We start from the raw sequence: 20,578 nt of genomic DNA, 5'->3' as shown, positions 1-20,578 counted from the left end.
ACATTTTTTAAATGACAATTTCAGCTTACTTCTTCAATTCACTGACTTCAGTTTGTATCGACACTGATGTTTAAAGACTGCTCCTGCCCTCCAGACTCCCTGCAGCTCCCTCTCACTGTCTCTGAAAAAGAGGATCCTGATGAGCAGCAGTGGAGCCCCTGTCTGGCGAAGGAGGACCCAGAGCCCACAGAGATTAAAGAGGAAGCGGAGGAGGTCTAGGCCAGTCAGGAGGAAGAGCAGCTTCAAGGACTCTTTGATATCAAACACTCCATATTCACTACTCCCTGTGTGAAAAGTGAATGTGATCAGGAGGTACTGTGACCTGTCTGAAGAGTCTAGACACTTCCTGTGACTATCCAGATAAACAAAACAATGCCTTCAGCCACAGCTCAGCTGTAAGCAGCGACCCAGTTAGGACTTGACAGCAGCCTACCGTTGGGGAACACCGCTCCAAAACCAGCATCATGTCTAGAAAAACGTACGGCTGCCCCGACTGTGGTGAAATGTTTGCTCTGAAAGCTGACCTGCAGGGGCATGTGACTCTCGCCAAGAAGAGATCCAGCGTCTGCAAAAAAAAAGCAACAACTCCACCTGTAAATTGAAGGCCCATGTCCAAATCCGTCACATGGAGAAACTCTGCACCTTCCCCTTTTGTGCAAGACCTTCAAATATTTTCAGGCACATGATGATTCACACAGGAGAGAAACCATTTAGCTGTGGTGACTGTGGGAAAAGCTTCATTCAGAAGGTGGGACGTAATGAGACATATACCGACTCACACAGGAGAGAAACCATTTAGCTGTGGTGACTGTGGGAAAAGCTTCATTCAGAAGGGGGACGTAATGAGACATATACTGACTCACACAGGAGAGAAACAACATGGCTGCTTAGTCTGTGGTAAAAGATTCACTCATAAGGCTTATCTAGGGAAACATGTGGATAAGCATGTTCAAGGAATACCTAGGATAGGATAAGTAATCCTTCTCACCACCCCACCCCCCCCCCCCCCCTTAATGATTTAGATGCACTATTGTAAAGTGGCTGTTCCACTGGATGTCAGAAGGTGAATTCACCAATTTGTAAGTCGCTCTGGATAAGAGCGTCTGCTAAATGACTTAAATGTTAAATGTAAATGTAATAAGGTCCACAAAGGAAGGAAGAAAGAAAACAGGATGAAAACGGAAAGAAAATGAAATAGGACAAATATATTCTATCAACAGATGGGAATTTAAAAAGCAGGACGAGGACAACGGCCTGAGCAAACCACCTCTGGACCGTTCATGCTGTTCTCTTAAGATAAATGGATGTGTGATGAATTTACTTTTAACAGAATATTCTTTGTAAATAAAGTCTCATTTTTATGTGAAGGGTGAGGTAATGATCAAACAGTAGTATGCCGTATTATGTGAATCTCACTGGTCTGCTGTTGAAAGTCTGTTGATGTTTTCACGTGATTACCAACAGGAATATCTGGTTGTTTGTTTTGGAATGTCTCTCAGGGTGATGAGAGAATGGTCTGGCTGATGTTATTGATACGTTAAAAATGTTTACACTTTCCAGAAAATATCTCCTTCCATCTGTCTTTTTGTCATACATTTTGACATAATGCTGCTCATTCAGGATATTGTTTGATTCTTTATGGAAGTAATGATTTAAAGTCGATTCCTGATAAGTGCACTTTGTGTGAGTGTAAACTCTGTTCTAAGTGCACAACAGCGTTTGTCCAGTCACATTTCAGTGACACCCCTTGTAATTGCTCCCGATAAGCGCATTCTCTTTTTAAATGCATGTTTTCACATCAGTCCCAAGCCGTTGCAGTTGTCAAGAGTCGCCTGTGTTAAAATGCATCGTCTTTCAATTCAGTTCATGCAAAAAAAGATCATCCTATTACTAATTAAAACTGTTTCCCCAAATGAAGTTATCTAATTCTGGAGCTTGAAGTAAAACTCCATCCATATGGAGATGCTGTGTATCACTGAAGCGTTACGAGCATGCTAGCAGATACCCATAGACTTGCAGTCATTGCGCTAATGCTAGTTAGCTTTGGTTCGCGAAACTATCTGTAATTACCTCTAACAGAGACATAAAAATGGTATCCACTAGTTCATCTGACTCCGGGGAAGTAGATGAAGGCCACAATCCCGAAGTACAATTTTGAAGGTTGTTTCTGATTGAGCCCACTTAAGCAGCGTTTACCATGAATGGAGTCTCTGCTAACGCAGGAACATTGCCTTTAAAGTTCGATCACGCTGTAACGCTCAATTCCCGTCATACGGATTTAATAGAGCTAAGTCTTTATGTGGGTTTAATTTTTCCTTTTTTTTTGTACCACCTACCTCTTTCAGATATTCGAAAAAGCAGGCAAAAAGAAGCAGGCATGGTAAATTAGTGGGATTTTGGTCTGTATATAAAAGGGACACACACAATGGGCCTACCAAATACATTGTATTAACAGTATTTAAAAATGTAATATACAAGATTACATCAATATCATAAATTAGCAACATTAAGACAAAACATTTAACCAATATTAGTGGACAAATGCAAGGACACATTTTATTGCAGAATACATGTTTTATGTATCAATAACATAAGTCAGACTATTCTGGAGACATTCCTAAACAAACTAGCAGGAATTCCAGTTTATAATGATGTGAAAACATCAGACCTGTGAGTTTAACTACTCTGTACTGTTAGATCAAATCAAACTTTATGTGTATCACTGAAGCGTTACTAGCATGCTGGCAGATACCCATGGAACGTTTTACAAAAGTAAATTCATGACGTCTATTTATCTGAAACTCAGAGAATGAATGATCCAGAGTTGCCTTGCTTTTCCAAAGTGTGTTGCCCATCTTCTAACAAGATGTCTTTGTCCTAATTTGTTTCCTCTTTTTGTTTTCATTCTGTTTTCTCTATTTGTTTCTTTCTTTGTGGACGTTCGCTCCTGTGTGAGTCAGTATGTGCAAGTTCAGGTTCCCCTTCCAATTGAAGCTTTTCCCACAGTCACCACAGCTAAATGGTTTCTCTCCTGTGTGAGTCAGTAAATGCCTCCTTTGGTTCCCCTTCCCGATTGAAGTTTTTCCCACGGTCAACACAGCCAAATGGTTTCTCTCCTGTGTGAATCCTCATATGTCTGGACAGATGTCCTTTGTGTTTGAAGGTCTTTCCACAAAAGGGGCAGTTGCAGGGTTTCTCCGCGTGACAGAGTCTGACATGGGCCTTCAATTTACAGGTGAAGATGTAGCGTTTTTCGCAGAGGTCGGCATTCACTGGTTCTCTTGTTGGCGAGAGTCACATGCCATTTCAGCATACCACCCTGCATCCCACTGCTGGCTTGCTTCTGAAGGTAAGCGGGATTGGTCCTGGTCAGTCCCTGGATGGGAGATTAGATACTGCTGGAAGTGGTGTTGGAGGGCCAGTAGGAGGCACATTTTCCTCTGGTCTAAAAAAAGATCCCAATGTCCCAGGGTAGTGATTGGGGACAATTCAAAATAAGCAGTATTTCAATCTTCTTAATTATGTCATTATCCCATAGTTTCCATGTGTTTGATGCCATTCCATTTGCTCTGTTCCAGCCGTTATTATGAGCCATCCTCCACTGAGTGACACCTACCATCCCGGGATTGAGGTACGTTTTCAAGCTATATACCTGGTTTGTCACTGCGGTGCTAACATTATGGGTAAACTGCGTTCCAACTTGAGAGAGAAGATACTGAACGTCAAGTTTTTGCTGGATACTTTTGGCTACTGCCCTACAAAGGCAAAGTGCAATAACTACGCAAACAGTGAAACTGAGAAAAATGGCTTTAAAGTTTTTTTGTTGTTACTGTCAATCCAAATATGTTGTAGGTAGATAAGTGATAATGCACTGACGTACAATGCCTTCGGAAAGTATTTACATTAGTATTCAGACCCTTTGCTATGAGTTTCGAAATTGAGCTCAGGTGCATCCTGTTTCCATTGATCATCCTTGAGATGTTTCTACAACTTGATTGGTTTCCACCTGTGGTAATTGCAATTGATTGGACAATATTTGGAAAGGCACACACCTGTCTGTATAAAGGTCCCACAGTTGACAGTGCATGTCAGTGCGAAAATCAAGCCATGAGGTCAAAGGAATTGTCCGTAGAGCGCCGAGACAGGATTGTGTCGAGGCACAGATCTGGGGAAGGTCAACCATTTCTGAAGCACCACCAATCAGGCCTTTATGGTAAAGTGGCCAGAAGGAAGCCACTCCTCAATAAAAGGCAGTTTTCCAAAAGGCACCTAAAGACTCTCAGACCATGAGAAACAAGATTAAGACTGAACTCTTTGGCCTCGAATACCAAGCGTCACCTCTGGAGGAAACCTGGCACCATCCCTACGGTGAAGCATGGTGGAGACAGCATCATGCTGTGGGGATGTTTTTCAGCGGCAGGGACTGGGAGACTTGTCAGGATCGAGGCAAAGATGAACAGAGCAAAGTACATAGAGATCCTTGACGAAAACCTGCTCCAGATCACTCACGACCTCAGACTGGGGTGAAGGTGCGCCTTCCAACAGGACAACGACCATAAGCACACAGCCAAGACAACGCAGGAGTGGCTTCGGGACAAGTCTCTGAATGTCCTTGAGTGGTCCAACCAGATCCCGGACTTGAACGTGATCGAACATCTCTGGAGAGACCTGAAAATAGCTGTGCAGCAATGCTCCCCATCCAACCTGACAGAGCTTATGAGGATCTGCAGAGAAGAATGGGAGAAACTCCTCAAATACAGCTGTGCCAAGCTTGTAGCATAATTCCCAAGAAGACTTGAGGTTGTAATCGCTGCCAAAGGTGCATCAACAAAGCACTGAGTAAAGGGTCTGAATACTTAAGTAAATGTAATATTTCATTATATATATATTTTTATTTATTAGCAAAAATGTCTAAAAACATGGTTTTGCTTTGTCATTATGGGGTATTGCGTGTATATTGATGAGGGAAAAAGTTTATAATTTTTTACATTTTAGAATAGGCTGTAACGTAACAAAATGTTGAGAAAGTCAAGGGGTCTGAATACTTTCCAAAGGCATTGTATTGTCTAATGCATAAGCAATAGCTTCATAATATCAACTATGACGACTGATCTTGATCTACAGTGAGCTCCAAAAGTATTAGGACAGTGACACATTCTTTGTTGTTTTGGGTCTGTACTCCAGCACTTTGGATTTGAAATTATACAATGCTTATGGGGTTAATGTGCACACTGTCATTTATAATTTGAGTGTATTTCCATCCATAGCAGGTGAACCGTTTTGAAATTACAACAATTGTTTTCATCGTTCCACCATTTTAGGGGACCAAGATTATTGGGACAAATTCACTTACATGTGTATTAAAGTAATCAAAAGATTTACTATCTGGTCCCCTATACCCAGCACGCAATGATTACATCAAGCTTGAGACTACAAACTCATTGGATGCATTTGCTGTTTCATTTGGTTGTGTTTCTGATTATTTTGTGCCCAATGGAAATGAATAGTAAATAATGTATTGGGTCATTCAGAGTAACTTTTATTGTAAATAATAATATGTTACTAAACACTTCTACGTTAATGTGGATGCTACCATGATTACGAATAGTCCTGAATAATGATGGGTGAGAAAGTTAGATGAACAAATATCATACCCCCAAGACATACTAACTTATCACCATTACAATAATAGGGGAGGTAAGCGTTATCTTTTTTTTTTGGGGGGGGGTGATATTTGTACTTCTGTGACATTATTCATGGATTCATTCAGGATTATCCTTAATCATGGTAGCATCCACATCAATGTAGAAGTGTTTAGAACAACAAGTTCTCAGTCTCACTTATGTTCATCTTCTCAAATGTCAAATTTTGAAGTTGTTCCAAATGTCATAGTAGGTCAAGCGTAGACATGGATTCTGAATTTTTAAGGTTAAGGTTAGGCATTAGCTCTGAATTCTTTAAGGTAAGGGTTAAGGTTTGGGATAGACTTAAAATGAAAATCTCAAAAACAACTTTGCTGGATTCGAACATGCAACCCTTGGCACCAGAAGCAGAAAATGTTACCTAAGAATTTGCCACTGGTGCCAAAAATTGCATTTTGGAATCCAGCTAAATTGTTTTTGAGATTTTTGTTAATGCAACCTTTGGCACCAGAGGCAGTTGCTTACGCCCATCTGCCATCCCAATACACAACACCCTAGCAAAACCGAAACCGACTTGAAGGTAACAGAGTTCACTGTTGCCCCTAGTGGTCGGTTTCCACGTCACCTCCCGACGTCCTCAGACATGGGTTGATGTCGAATACTGACTTATATCACAGGTGACCTGGTTGGTTTAGAAACATTATATTCTCTTGTAAGCATCCATCCACATGGGGGTGGTGTGATCTGTTTACGGGCTCACCACTGACTGATAGAAACAGAAGAAGACAATACGGACGTAAAACTGGGAGAGGGTTTGTTTTGTCACAATTTTTCTTCGTGGACGAAGCCATACCACAGACAAAAGGGGATAATTCAGTATATTTGGCCATACTTGCTTAATACCCACCTTTCAGTCGACTGAAAATGTCTACATTACAGATGTTGCAAGTGTTCTTAAATGAGCGTTTAACAGCGGCTGCTGTGGAGATATTCGGGGCAGTTGAGAAAACGGTAGTCGAGTACCAGGAGGAGAATGATAATCTACGGAGACTGCTGCAGATAACACCGGACATAAACCTATTTAGAAAAGGTTCGCATGTAGATTTACAAATATCTAGCTGCACTTATTCTTGATGAATAGATAAATTGTTTAGGCTAACCGTGATCATCATTCAATATATATATAAAACAATTGACCGTGCATAATGAAAAAGTTTCACTAAAATCCTAATGAAATAGAATATAGGTATGCGCACTCAGGCATGTTTAAACGCTCTGTGTATATCTATGTATACACAGTACCAGTCAAAAGTTTGAACACACCTACTCATTCAAGGGTTTTCTTTATTTTACTATATTCTACATTGCAGAATAATAGGGAAGACATCAACATGATGAAATAATGCATATGGAATCATGTAGTAACCAAAAAAGTGTTAAACAAATCAACATTTATTTTATATTTGAGATTCTTCAAAGTTGCCACCCTTTGCTTTGATGACAGCTTTGCACACTCTAGGCATTCTCTCAACCAGCTTCACCTGGAATGCTTTTCCAACAGTCACGAATGAGTTCCCACATGCTAAGCACTTGTTGGCTGCTTTTCCTTTAATCTGCGGTCCAACTGATCCCAAACCATCTCAATTGGGTTGAGGTCGGGTGATTGTGGAGGGCAGGTAATCTGATGCAGCACTCCATCACTCTCCTTCTTGGTCAAATTGCCCTTACACAGCCCGGAGGGGTGTTGGGTTATTGTCCTGCTGAAAAACAAATGATAGTCCCACTAAGCGCAAACCAGATGGCATGGCGTATCGCCGTAGAATGCTGTGGTAGCCATGCTGGTTAAGTGTGCCCCGAATTCTAAATAAGTCCCACACATGCAGAGATCATCCGTTCACCTACTATGCGTCTCACAAAGACACGGCGGTTGGAACCAAAAGTCTCACATTTGGACTCGTAAAGACCTAAGGACAGATTTCCACCGGTTTAATGTCCATTGCTCATGTTTCTTGGCTAAAGCAAGTCTCTTCTCTTTACTGATATCCTTTAGTAATGGTTTCTTTGAAGCAATCTGACCATGAAGGCCTGATTCACGCAGTCTCCTCTGAACAGTTGACGTTAAGATATGTCTGTTACTTGAACTCTGAAGCATTTATTTGGGCTGTAATTTCTGAGGCTGGTAACTCGAATGAACTGATCCTCTGCAGCAGAGGTAACTCTGGGTCTTCTTTTCCTGTGGCGGACCTCATGAGAGCCAGTTTCGTCATGGCACTTGAAGAAACTTTCAAAGTTCTTGAAATGTTCCATATTGACTGACCTTCATGTCATAAAGTAATGATGGACTGTCGTTTCTCTTTGCTTATTTGAGCTGTTCTTGCCATAATATGGACTTGGTCTTTTACCAAATAGGGTTATATTCTGGATACCACCCCTACCTTGTCACAAACACATTAAGAAGGAAAGAAATTCCACAATTAACTTTTAACAAGGCACATCTGTTAATTGAAATGCATTCCAAGTGACTACCTCATGAAGCTGGTTGAGAGAATGCCAAGAGTGTGCAAAGCTGTCAAGGCTTATATATTTTGATTTGTTTAATACTTTTTTTTGGTAACATGATTCAATAAGTGTTATTTTATAGTTTTGATGAAAAATAAAAACCCTGGAATGAGTAGGTGTGTCTAACCTTTTGACTGGTACTGTATATACATAGAGATGAAGTGTCATTTTTATTTATGTGGTATAGATAACCTCTGCTCCTCTTCGCCTTCCCTCCAGAGTCCCTTCAGTTATCTCTTGTTGTCACTGAAGACGAGGTTCCCCCTGAGCAGCAGCATTGTGAGCAGGAGAGGAGAACCAGTCTGCAGCAGGAGGACCGAGAACCCAAACAGATTAAAGAGGAACAGGAGGAACTCTGGACCTGTCAGGAGGAAGAGCAGCTTCAAGGGCAGGAGGCTGATAGTGTGTTCAAATTCCCTCTTTGTGTGAAAAGTAAATGTGATCAGGAAAACCCACTTCAGTCCTTTACTCTTCCCCAAACCCAGACGGTGGAGAACAGAGAGAGTGCTTCTAAACCAGTGGATCTCCCACATTTTGTCACTTTTACCCACCTAAAGGGTCTCAACATTCCCTGTGACCCCCCAGATAATCAAAACGATTCCTACAGCCACAGCTCAGCTGTAAGCAGTGACCCAGTAGGACTTAGGCTGCTGTCACCATTCCATCCCAGCCCACCATTGAATCCCAACCTATCAATGGGGGAACACTGTTGCAAACCCAACACCTTGTCTAGAAATACTCTCAGCTGCTGTGACTGTGGTGAAACGTTTGCTCTGAAAGCTGATCTTCAGGAGCATGTGACTCTCGCCAAGAAGAGACCCAGTGAATGCTGCCTCTGCAAAAAACAGTACAACTCCACCTGTAAATTGAAGGCCCATATCAGACTCTGTCACGTGGAGAAACCCTCCACCTGCCCCTTTTGTGGAAAGACCTTCAAACTCAAAGGATATCTGTCCAGACATATGAAGATTCACACAGGAGAGAAACCATTTAGCTGTGGTGACTGTGGGAAAAGCTTCATTCAGAAGGGGGACCTAATGAGGCACATACTGACTCACACAGGAGAGAAACCATTTAGCTGTGGTGGCTGTGGGAAAAGCTTCAATCGGAAGGGGAACCTAACTGAACATATACGGACTTGCACATACTGACTTACACAGGAAAGAAAGTTTACAAAGAAACTAATTAATTAATTAGGACGAAGGCATCTTGTCAGATGGACAACACTCTTTAGAAAAGCAACTCTGGATCATTCATTCCGTGGGTTTCAGATAGATGTCATGAATTTACTTTTGCTAAACGTTCTATGTAAATAAAGTTTGATTTGATCCATCAGTAGCGTAAACTCATGGTCTGCTGTTCAAAGTCTCTATAAAAGAGTTTGTTTTAGAACGTCTCCAGAATAATCCAAGAAACTGTCCTTGCATTCGTTAGAATTTTTCAATCTATAGATTAATCTATGGTTAGATGTGTTTCCCCTGATGGTTATGAGGAGACTTTGTGGAGCCAGTGGAGGGTTAACTGATCCTAGACCTGTATGTCTAAGGGCAATGTCTGGACCTTTATGGCACAGGACTGTAGCCCCATTTGTCAGTTCCTCTTCAACCACTAAAAATCACCAAACATAGCACAAGTCTACGCTAAATTGTGTTTAGATGTTTGGAAAAGAAAGGAAGGGAGAACGTGTTTTTTTTCTCTGCACATTGAGGATTCAAAATGGTGGAACATTATCCTCTAGCCCAGGGAAAAACCTCTCAAACCTATCCCCATATATGACTGTCTGGCAAGCAAGACTACCAAAGACCAAAAACATTCTGGGCTCCTGAGTGGCGCAGCGGTCTAAGGCACTGCATGAGGCGTCACTACAGTCCCTGGGTCGAATTCAGACTATCACATCCAGCTATGATTGGGAGTCCCATAGGGCGTCGCACAATTTGCCCAGCGTAGTCTGGATTTGGTTGGGGTATGAAGTCATTGTACATTAGAATGTTAACCTTTTAACTAGGCAAGTCAGTTAACATTATATATATTTTATAAAGCATTATCCCCCTCTTGCCATTTATTAACTGTAAATCTAAGCAAAGTAACAGGCCATAACCATAATTCAATCTGTTCCGATTAAGCCGACATATGCAGCATTGACCATGAATGCGGTCTCCGCAGATCTTCTGCGCTATGAATTGAATCTAGCCCCACGGTAGGTATTTGGAAAGGAAAGCTGATTTTTTTTCTACTTGCTATGGCCAACACTTACCCTGGGAGGGCCAGCAGGCCACCATTTTAAATAGGTAATGAGTTGGAAGTGTTAATAACAAAACAACAACAAAATGGCAAAAGAAAATCTATTTTATTTTCCGGAAATAAAATGCATTGAAATATTGACAAAACACATTAGCCGTTCACACACACACACAACCTCAAGGAATTATTAAGTATTTAAACAAGCTGCCGTAATTTGAACTCCACAACATCAAAACGCCTCATTTCATCGAGAATAGACATTAATTAGAAAGGGGGTTTCCCTTCATTTTAAAATAAAAATGACAGAACTTTACAAAAAGAGAGGGGAAGAGTCCACACCTTTCAGTACTAGGGATTCCCAGACATGCTCCATTGGGCATGATAGTTCTGTAACTTGCGTGATAGTCATTTACTACAGTGTCATTTCTACACCAGCGAGACGGGAATGTTTGGAGATGGTTTGAGTAGTTCCATAAAATACAGAAATGGACCAACGGTTCATGGAAGCACTGAACACGCTCTCGTCACGTCATATCCCCTGATAACTATTGAGATTATCTTTAAGAAGTGCAGGCAAAACATCATACGAACAAAAGAAGAAAAAAAAAGGTCTACAAGTGTCGTACCGACGGAAGTTCAAAGGTCACATCTTGGAATTTAAATAAACCATTACATCTACAACCATTAACCTTCATTCTCTAAAACAAGATCTGCTTCAAATCTATAAATAAATGTCACCTCTCATCTACCGTACTTTAAAATATTCTCTACAGTACAACAAACATCCAGTGGGTTCACTTCATTGCAATAAATGGTGTGAGACTCCCCTTTCAGTAATACTATACACTAACAATACACAACAGTGAGGAGACGTTTAAAAACAAGAGATAAAGTCCAGCTTTGACCGATGCCTTGTGCGTGTCGCTTTGGGATCTTGGCGTAGAAGTGGCAGAGCCCTCAAATCGGAATGTACCAAACTGCCTTAGAAAATGGCAGCCACTTGGCTACACATGGAAAAACGGCTTGAAAAAGACACGGGAGAATCTAGCTGCCATTTATATAAAAAAGGGCCTTTGCTTGCTGTGCCTACGGTGGAAAAGGGTTTGATACATATAGTATCTACTAGCCCTGGCCTCACAGCAGAGTGGTTCTATCAACAGTCGAGTCCATCCCTATGGTATATGAAGGAGTGTGTCTCGGCATTCACGGACCTTCATCCATCCAGGATCGTTGCCCCACACAGTGGACTCTCTCCTTAGGGCTCAAAGTTCAACCGCAATGACAAAATCCATGTTTCTGCTAAATAGATGACACTCCTGTTAGAAAATCAACTTCAGTGAGGCTTAATGCAAGTTCCCATTTGAACACAAGTACCCTAATAGTAAAGCCAGTGTTTGACTCATGTCAGATCAGGTTTCAAACTGAAGGTACATGGTGCAATAAATCAATTTTCAAACGCTCTATGAATCCATATTATAGGCTTAATGGACATACTCATTTACTATATTCACAATCCACTGAGGTAATGCAAATGGTTTTCTTCACATGCAGTACCTTTCCACCCAGACACGCACAAATAAATGTACACATCCACAAGGTTAACTCTGTACCACCATCCTTCAAATATAGTTCATGACTAACCCCAATATTAACCCGCGAAAACCCATGACTGGTCCCAAATCGGTTTGTATCGTCTTGGCAATCTGTTGGTGCTGACCATCTGCCCAACGCCCATGGTCTTCATCACACCAAACTACCATAGGAGTTGGGCAGATGGTCAGCACAAACAGATCTGGGACCAGGCTAGGACCCAGCAGCCTCACAGAAGAACCGGTTACATCCCCAGAGAAATCTACTCAGAGACTCTTTGTTTCCTTACACTCTGACACTCTTCAATTACCTATTCATTTCTCCATTACCTCATATCAATGTCATGACCACTCCGACCCCCATTATGTCATCATCCGTAACCACAGAAACAAGCCCAAACATGAGGAAAACCACTTAGGATATGGGGCCAAGTCTTCAGAAAAAAAACGTGAGAGTGCTTCTGAAAAAAAGACATGAAAAACGATATTTCCGGTGGCCTTCATCGGAGTCAGCAGTAGCATGCAGCAGAAACAGTCCCTCATTTCATTAGCACCCAGGTGTATTTCACTAAGTTGTATCACAAAATAGATCCTGCTTAGTGAAATACCACCCTGAAATGGTGGAATTCATCATAGAGTCAATAAATAACCTTACTCTAACAGATACGGCCAACCAGTGTTTTACCACAGCTGGTGGAAGGCCTCTGGTTTGACATCAGAGAAACACAGGAACTTGGCCCATAGAAATAGCATCACTAGAAAGGATAAAGGCCCTCTGCAATTGGAATGGGGATCCTGTGACTGTTCTAGGGATTCTATTTCTATGACTTGCTGCTCCAGAGTTAATCAAACAGTTTTGAAGCACAAAGCTAAGCAGGCATTGAGTGATCATTATAGGATACTGGTCTAGTCAAGTGCAGTTTGTCATCAGTAATTCAGACCAATAATCATAAACCAAGTCAGTAGTTCAACATCGTCAGTGTGAACTGAACCACCTAGGACCCGACCCCCCACATCAAAACCTATTGCGTGTGTGTGAGGCTACCTGGGGCAGGAGGAAGCCTAGTGGTTAGTTAGAGCATTGGACTAGTAACCGAAAGGTTGCAAGATCGAATCCCTGAGCTGACAAGGTAAAAATCTGTCATTCTGCCCCTGAACAAGGCAGTTAACCCCCTGTTCCTAAATAAGAATTAGTTCTTTAACTGACTTGCCTAGTTAAATAAAAGGTTAAATAAATGTTAAAATCCAGTAGTTTTAGCTTCAGTAACATTGGCTAACAAGTAGTCACTATTCTACCCAAATAGCTGGCCCAGAAGCTTCAGTCAACCAGTCTAATCAAGGTAGTAGCCCTCTGGGACTGCTGGTATGTAACCTAACAGTTTTAGCATGAGAGAGAGAGGTAAAATTCCAGTGCGAGTCAGTCTGTGATTGATATGACCGTGGTGTCAGTGTCCTTTGCCCCCCAATCAAAAGGTATCATGTTTGAAAATACAGTGGTGTTAGTTCAGTGTATCAAACAGTAGTGTTGTATTTGCAGTGATGAGTGGCAAGGAAAGGTAAAAGAGGTGGTGTTACAGTGTGCAACCATTAATGGTGAGTCTTCACTGTGTGCGCGCACACACACACACATACACACCTCTACATCCCTCAGTGGTGTGTCTCCAGCTCCACCACTGTCCATTCACCCTGGGGGGACTGGCCGGGTGCCTCCGGGGAGAAGCTGCTGACCGACGTGACCGTGGCTGAGGGAGGGGTAAGGGGGGGAAGCAGTTTGGGCCACAGGCTGGCCTCCAGGGGGCTCAAGGTGCCTCCGGGCAGCAGGAGCAGGGAGGAGCAGCCATCGCCCGTCAGCAGCAAGGTCTGGTTGATCAGCTGCTGGACAATGTCAACTTTCTTCCCCCAGTCCAGGTCCAGGGGAGGGGGGCATTCTGGGGAGGCGTCCCGGGACTCTTCCTGCTCGGGGGAGTCTGGAGAGGGACTGAGAGTGGAGGTGGAGTTGCTATCAGCTCCGTCCTCATCCAACACCTCTCGACGGTCACTGTTACTGTCAACCTCGTTCTCCAGCGGGGCTTCTTCGCATTGTTCGAGCTGGACATTAACCTCAATTTGCTTCCCCTCTTCATCACTCTCCAGGGCTTCATAAATGGTATGGAGACCAGAGGAAGGCGAAAGCAGCACTGTTGCCTGACCTTTCTGGGGCTGTTGTTGCGGTGACGTCTGCTGTGCCTGGTCCTCCAGCTCCTGCTGCCACCGCATGATCTGCTGCCTCTGCTTCAGCTCCTCCCTCCTCAGCTTCTCCTCCTCCTGCTGCTCCACATTTTTCTTAATCTCCTTCTCGCTCTTCTTCCTCGCCTCTTCTTCTTTGGGTTTTCCCTGATGTTCTCTGCGTTGCTGCAGTTCTAGTAGTTGTTGCTGGTGCTGTTCCAGTCTGCGGAGCTGGGGGCTGGCCTGCAGGCGAGGGCTCCGGGGTGGCAGGTCAGCACAGGTCAGCCTGGGTGGGGTCAAGAGGTCACAGTGGGGGTTGGGGTGGTGGTCGCGGCGGCAGTGTGGCTGGGGGAGCACATTGAGCCCTGGGGAGGAAAAAGTGGAGATCACACCCGGTGGGAAGCGTGCGTTAGAAAGAGAGAGACAGACAAATGAGAGGGAGCAGTGCAGTGTGGGTGAGAGCAGAGAACAGAGACTGCAGGTATTGTAGTCTACCAAGGAGACGTTAGTGAGAGGAGTTTAAGACTGAGTGATGTAGTGTTCTGGTGATCTACACATTAAATATCTAGCGTTGAGAGATTGTAATTTGCGTGTTTGTGGCTTGAAAAGTGATGTATTGTGTATCATCACAGGCAACTTACAACTATTATAGTGTACGTGTAACTGCCAAAATAAAGGAAATGCCAATGTCTTAATATGGTGTTGGGGCACCACGAGCCAGAACAGCTTCAATGCACCTTGGCATAGATTCTACAAGTGTCTGGAACTAATGGGAGGAATGCGACACCATTCTTCCATGAGAAATGACATTTTCAGTGGAGGCAGTGGAAAAATCACAGGCGCTGCTCCAAAAATTGGCCATATGGTGTTCCAACAGGGTTGAGATCTTGGTGACTGAGACGAAAATGTCAACCATATGCCATGGCCATGCTCATCAAACCATTCAGTGACCACTCATTCCCTGTGGGGGGGGGGGGCAGTCATCCTATGGGGGCATAGCCATGGTGGCCAAAATAAAATGGCCAACTCATTATTTATACATGGCCTAAACATGATGGGATGTTAAATTGTTTAATTAACTCCGGAACCACACCTGTGTGTAAGCACCTGCTTTAATATACTTCGCAACCCTCAGTGACGAGTGTTTCCATTATTTTGGCAGTTTCATACATTTCTGGCACCGGAGCTGTTTGAACACTAAATTGACAATTGAGGCTGGGCGTCATGGTTTAGGATAGCCTACGTGTGTCAACACATGACTACTGAACCCAGGAACTACCTCCTCACTCACATGATATCGCGGGCAAAGTGTGCAACATTGACAGCCTGAAAAGCAAAGCGTGTTAAAAAGAGGTGGGGACAGGGGTGAAGTGAAACACCGGGAGAACAGGAGACATGACGACAGCAGGGAGAGGTGGGAGGAGCGGGCCACTGGCTGGGGAAGTTAAAGCAGAGAGCAAATTCCGCAAACCATTTTCATTAACCTTGTCAAAATGTGACTTCCCAAAACAAAATATGCCGATAATATTTTTTTTACTGTGTGCAATAAAGCAGCCCAACTTCCCGTATATGCAGTAACTACCAACTATAGTCTTGTGAAATTAAAAGAAATGCTTTTGAGCAACCAACAGTTTCCTTCAGTCCCCGTCGGGAGCTGGTGAGGAAGTGAAACATGCAAGACAAGACCGTTCACCATGCATCAGTATATAGACAGCAGCACCACCTCATGTGAACTGGACTGCGTCTCAAATGCCACCATGTTGCCTATATAGTACACTACTTTTGACCAGGGCATTATTTAGGGAACAGGGTGCCATTTCGGACCATGCCCTCAAACCAAACCAAAGCCAATAAGTGTCAGTCAGTGACATGCAAACAAGGCGTCCCAAGGGTAAAGTAGTTTAACAGTGCGGTTAAAAATGGTGCGCGGTGGACATGCACTTATAGCTATACCAGAGAGATCTCAAACAACGTAAAGGACAGGCAGAACGGAAACATAAAAGGCAAAACACACATTACTAGAGGAAAATAAACACTGGTGGGCTCTTCTATTTCGGATGATGGCGAACCTTCGACGTCGTTCCTCAGTTTGTTTGGCGATGGAGGAATCCAGCGGGGCAAGGAAGGGTCACTCCACCAGGTCTGACATATGGGGGGGGGGGGGGTCACAGTGCGGAAGAGGAGCAGCTGAGAGGAGGTGGGAGTTTGATAGACATACTCCATAATGTCTCCGTTGAGCCATATTCTGGGATGGTGGGAGTAGAGTGAGGAGTGTATGTAGGTATGAATGCTTCCTTGCTGGGAGACTTTTGAATCCACATGGCCCCACGGGTATGTAATGGAATCCCACATAAGGTTGACAACCTCGACTCCCATGTTATAGGGCTTAACATATGTGATACAATAAGTGCCATCCAACTCCCCAATCCCCACTTGAATAAAACTGTCCGGGAGAGAGGAGTCACGTTAAATATCTCATCTTTATTTAAAGCTTGGTAATGGTAAATACTCCAAAAAGGACAAATGTAAGAAAGAGGGGGGAGGGGCAGTCTAACCTTAAAGTGCAGAAGGAAAGGGGGAGTGCTTAGGGAAGGCGGAGGAGGACAGATGTCTGTTTCTTCATGATGGAAAACGGCAAGACAATACAATCAACATTAATCAGCATTTTCTTGTTCAGTAAAAAGTAAATCGGATAAATACAAAGTTGAACATTCCATTCCACATTTGCTTTTGTTATGTTATGTTTCTTCTTGGTTTTTCTTAAGAGCTGCGTCACAACAGCCCAGTCAATGCAAATCAAACCATGCCAGTTCATGTTTCAGATCTGTTAATTAAAAAGAAAAGAAAAACACATTCTAATAGTAATAGTAGTAGCTATTGCACATACAGGAGTTTTAAGCCATATACTCATAAGGTAATATCATACGAGGGAAGTGGCACTGCTGTATTTAGTCTATTTCTTCCCTTCCCTATTTTTGCTCGTTTTTAAAAAATTAACATTTGGATCATATCCACCCATGTTGGAGGTTGGGGACAAAACGTTGATGACTAAAACAGCAGAGGGCTTTGGGGAGGGGTGGGTAAAAGGTGTGTTACTGGGTATGTAGGGAAGTAGGGGGGGGGGGGACTATACGTTACCTGTGAGAGAGTTCTCAGTGCTTTCACAGACAGTGGAGTAGTAGGGCGGGTGGGTGACACGGGGCCCTCCCCGGGCTGCTGGGGGGCCACGAATAGCGCGGGGTCCAGGGGTTTCAGCTCCCCCGTGTCCCCTAGCTCTGTCTCAAGCGTCCCACACAACATGTACTGCTGCTCCTCTGGGTTGGAGACTAGAAGGGAGTTTGCCGAGGCAGCCTGTTGCTGGGGTGGCGGCAGGGTCAGCTCCTGGATGAGTGACGGGTCCTTGGCCTCCTCAGGCAGCTCCTCCAGGGAGAAGATGCCGGGGCTCTTGGAGCAGCTCTCCGCAGTGGAGTGGTTACTGGAGTTGGACGCCGTCATGTCATAGGCGTAGGATGCCACCGAGTTGGCAGACTGGGGGGTGTCGCCACCCTCTTCTGCGCCTCCACTGGTCTCCTCCCCTTCCTCCAGGGCAGACAGGCAGCGCTGGGCGCCGGGCCTGCGGTCGAAGGTGGTGTTGTGGATGCCCTGGCACAGCTCATCCAGCTGGGCCTCGCCCTCCGTGTCACTGGCCTCATCCTCCGTGGTGGAGGAGGACGAGGGGTTGGACGTGAGTGCTGTGGCGGGGTCCCCTGGGACCTCGTTGGCTGGCAGGGTCTCTGCCACCTCCCCGTCCTCTCTCTCCAGGTGGATGCCCAGGTCCTGGTCCTCCAATTCAGGCTGGAGGGAGCGCACGGGGGCCAGGGCGGCAGGCAGGGTGTGGAGCTTCCCCCCCTCAGAGCGGGACTCCACCCCAGAGCTTCTGTTGTAGTCACAGAGCTCCTCTGGGGTGCTGGTGCTGGTCTCGCTGTTGCTGTGGACAGCCAGCTCCGTAGCGCTTAGGGTGCTGGAGTGTGACATGCCGCGGCCGGAGGCAGCTATGGGGGACAGGGACTGCAATGGGGCTAGGGTCTCTTTCTCAAGTGGAGATGCAGGGGCAGGCTGGTGTGAGGGCTCACGCAGGGCTGGAACAAATGCAGGGGCAGGCTGGTGTGAGGGCTCACGCAGGGCTGGAACAAATGGTGTGGCAGCCAACTGCAGCCAGGGTTGAGTGGAATACTGGGTGGGTGTCTCCATATCAGCCTGCCAGGGGTCTGAGGGGCTGGTAGGGGTCTGCAGGTGGGAGGCTGAGGCAGCCTGGGGGTGCGGCTGGGCACAGGGGTCACAAAAGGAGTTGGGGTTGGGTTGGTCCCACTGGGCGGCTAGGGCAGGCAGGGCTTGGTTCAGGTTGTCCAGTCTCTCATCCTCCGCAAAGTCATCCTCGTCTGCATTCCCGTAGCTCTCAGTCACCCCTTCACTGGCCATCTCCACATCGTCATCCTCGTCACGCCCCGCTCTTCTCGGGTCATCCGCCCGTTCCGAACCCACCTCCATGTCGCACACCCGGTCTCCGTCTTCATCGTCGTCATCAAAATCATTGGTGGGGATGTCGGGCACCTTCTCGAAGTCAGGCGAGCCGACCGAGGCAGACATGCCCTCCATGTCGATGGCACCCTTCAGACTGGCGTCTCCTAGGTCATCCATACTCTCTGTGCCCTCCAGGACGCCCAGGGCGCTCAGCTCCGACGCCCCCTGCTGGCTGCAGCTCACCTCAGAGTCCAGCTCCGATAGCAGGGCGCCGCCTGCACGCCACCCTGAACCCGCAGGGCCGGCTGAGCCCGGCCTGGACTCTTCCGTGGGCTGGGAGCCACTCATTTCTGACACAGACACCCGCTGGCTGCCCTCCCTCTCCTCGTCCTCTTCTTCATCCATGTTGAGCTGGGCTTTCTCTGAGGAATCCAGAGGGCTGGGTGTAGCCCTAGCCACTGCTGTGGGGATGTCCTGGTGTAAGGTCTGGTCTGGTGCTGGCTGTGGCGGGGCTGCTGGGACAGTCTCTGGTCGTTCAGACCTCTCCTCCTGGGCAACAGTGACTAGTGAGTCCTGTGGTGGAGCAGGAGCCAGCCTGAGTGGGCTCTGTGGTGGAGCAGGAGCCAGCCTGAGTGGGCTCTGTGGTGGAGCAGGAGCCAGCCTGAGTGGGCTCTGTGGTGGAGATGGAGAAGTAGTATCCTGAGGAGTTGGGGCTGAAACCTCTTCTCTGGACTCTAGGGCCACTGCTGGCAAAGATGCAGACACTGGTGCTGGGACTTCTGACTCTGCCACTTCTGGCTCTGCTGTGGCTGTCATGGCGACTGTTGCCACGGCAGCTGCTGCTGTGGCAGCCACTGCTGCTGCAGACTTGGGAGCTCCAGGTCTGGCAGTGAAGGGCAGAACAGACTGGGTTGGTTTAGAGGCTCGTTTGACCGACTGGGGGGCGGTGCTGCCCACGGGCTTGTTGCTGGGGGAGGCAGGGGGGGTCTTACCCTGGGGCTGTCGTGTGGCAGGGGGCCGTGTGGTGGGAGGGGCTTTACGTGTGGGCAGGGGCTTGGGGTCCTGTGATGTAGGGCGGGCTGGCTTGGTGTCTGCCGCCTTGGTGGGATGGGGCCTTTTGGAGGCGGGCTCGGGTCTGGAGGCTGCAGTCGCTTTAGGGGGGTCAGGTTTGGTCTTTTTAGTAGTGGTGGATGTTACCGGCTTTCTGGCTGCGGTAGTGGTTGCTGGTCTGCTGACATCTGTAATAGAGACCAAATAATTTAAAACATGCTTATCTCTTCAATTAAAAATTAAAAATGGTACCTTCAAGTTGATTTTGAGATGCATACAGGTGATGCTCACAAGACCAATACAAATAGAATCAAGTGGGTTTCATTCATGGTACAAAACCTGTAAGGCATGTGCACCTTTCTTGGCAGGGCCTGTAGGTTTGGGTGCCTGCACTGTGGTAGTCCTGCCAGTAGAGGGGGCTGTGGTACCGACTCTGGAAGCTGCAGGTCTGCTGGAGCCGGCAGCAGCAGGCTTGGATGTGCCCATTAACAACCCAGTGTGACCAGCGGCAGGCCTGGGGAAGAACACACTTTATTTATTTAACCAGGTAGGTTATGGAGAACACATTCACATCTACAATAACCTGACCAAGAGGACGCAATGACAGGCTCCCGAGTGGCGCAGCGGTCTAAGGCACTGCATCTCAGTGCTAGAGGCATCACTGCAGACACTGGTTCGATTCCAAGCTGTATCACAACCGGTCGCGATTGGTAATCCCATAGTTCAGCGCACAATCGGCCCAGCGTCATCCAGGTTAGGGTTTGACCGGGGTAGGACGTCATTGTAAATGAG

The 20,578-nt window shown here is 45.8% G+C and overlaps 3 protein-coding genes across 4 annotated transcripts in view; 1 reads left to right on the top strand and 2 right to left on the bottom strand.

Moving 5' to 3' along the window:
- The first annotated feature begins 6,433 nt into the window (after nucleotides 1-6,433).
- LOC135520565 (zinc finger protein 70-like) lies at nucleotides 6,434-9,530 on the top strand. The gene is made up of 2 exons (XM_064946215.1): nucleotides 6,434-6,732; nucleotides 8,421-9,530. The coding sequence occupies exons 1-2, from the start codon at nucleotides 6,567-6,569 to the stop codon at nucleotides 9,350-9,352; spliced, it is 1,098 nt and encodes a 365-aa protein (XP_064802287.1). The 5' UTR covers nucleotides 6,434-6,566; the 3' UTR covers nucleotides 9,353-9,530.
- Nucleotides 9,531-10,529: 999 nt separating this feature from the next.
- Nucleotides 10,530-16,612, bottom strand: LOC135522630 (zinc finger protein 853-like). The gene is made up of 2 exons (XM_064949077.1): nucleotides 16,306-16,612; nucleotides 10,530-14,601 (listed from the first exon to the last, which is right to left on the bottom strand). The coding sequence occupies exons 1-2, from the start codon at nucleotides 16,610-16,612 to the stop codon at nucleotides 13,679-13,681; spliced, it is 1,230 nt and encodes a 409-aa protein (XP_064805149.1). The 3' UTR covers nucleotides 10,530-13,678.
- Nucleotides 16,613-16,697: 85 nt separating this feature from the next.
- The window catches only part of LOC135522618 (mucin-2-like), a 33,974-nt gene continuing 30,093 nt past the window's right edge, over nucleotides 16,698-20,578 (bottom strand). Inside the window, exons 4-6 of one of the 2 annotated variants that reach the window (XM_064949065.1) lie at nucleotides 20,143-20,300; nucleotides 17,375-19,974; nucleotides 16,698-17,060 (exon numbers count right to left, since the gene is read on the bottom strand). In XM_064949065.1, coding sequence (XP_064805137.1) covers nucleotides 17,055-17,060; nucleotides 17,375-19,974; nucleotides 20,143-20,300 — 2,764 coding nt within the window. In that variant the 3' untranslated portion in view covers nucleotides 16,698-17,054. Of the gene's footprint in view, nucleotides 19,975-20,142; nucleotides 20,301-20,578 lie in introns of both variants that reach the window. The other variant, XM_064949058.1, reaches the window with a different exon arrangement.

The sequence above is a fragment of the Oncorhynchus masou genome, chromosome 4 (genome assembly GCF_036934945.1).
Source record: "Oncorhynchus masou masou isolate Uvic2021 chromosome 4, UVic_Omas_1.1, whole genome shotgun sequence".
Classification (NCBI taxonomy): domain Eukaryota; kingdom Metazoa; phylum Chordata; class Actinopteri; order Salmoniformes; family Salmonidae; genus Oncorhynchus; species Oncorhynchus masou.
Note: the sequence above shows the minus strand (reverse complement) of the source record. Positions and strands in the feature narration are given on the sequence as shown.

What these genes read in the sequence shown, in the direction of transcription:
- LOC135522630 (XM_064949077.1), bottom strand. Translation starts at nt 16,612, where the DNA reads ATGGGAGTCGAGGTTGTCAACCTTATGTGGGATTCCATTACATACCCG. An exon ending in ACTGAGGAACGACGTCGAAG is followed by an intron (nt 14,602 to 16,305) that starts GTTCGCCATCAT and finishes TTTCCTCCCCAG; the next exon opens with GGCTCAATGTGCTCCCCCAG.
- LOC135520565 (XM_064946215.1), top strand. Translation starts at nt 6,567, where the DNA reads ATGTCTACATTACAGATGTTGCAAGTGTTCTTAAATGAGCGTTTAACA. An exon ending in CATAAACCTATTTAGAAAAG is followed by an intron (nt 6,733 to 8,420) that starts GTTCGCATGTAG and finishes CCTTCCCTCCAG; the next exon opens with AGTCCCTTCAGTTATCTCTT.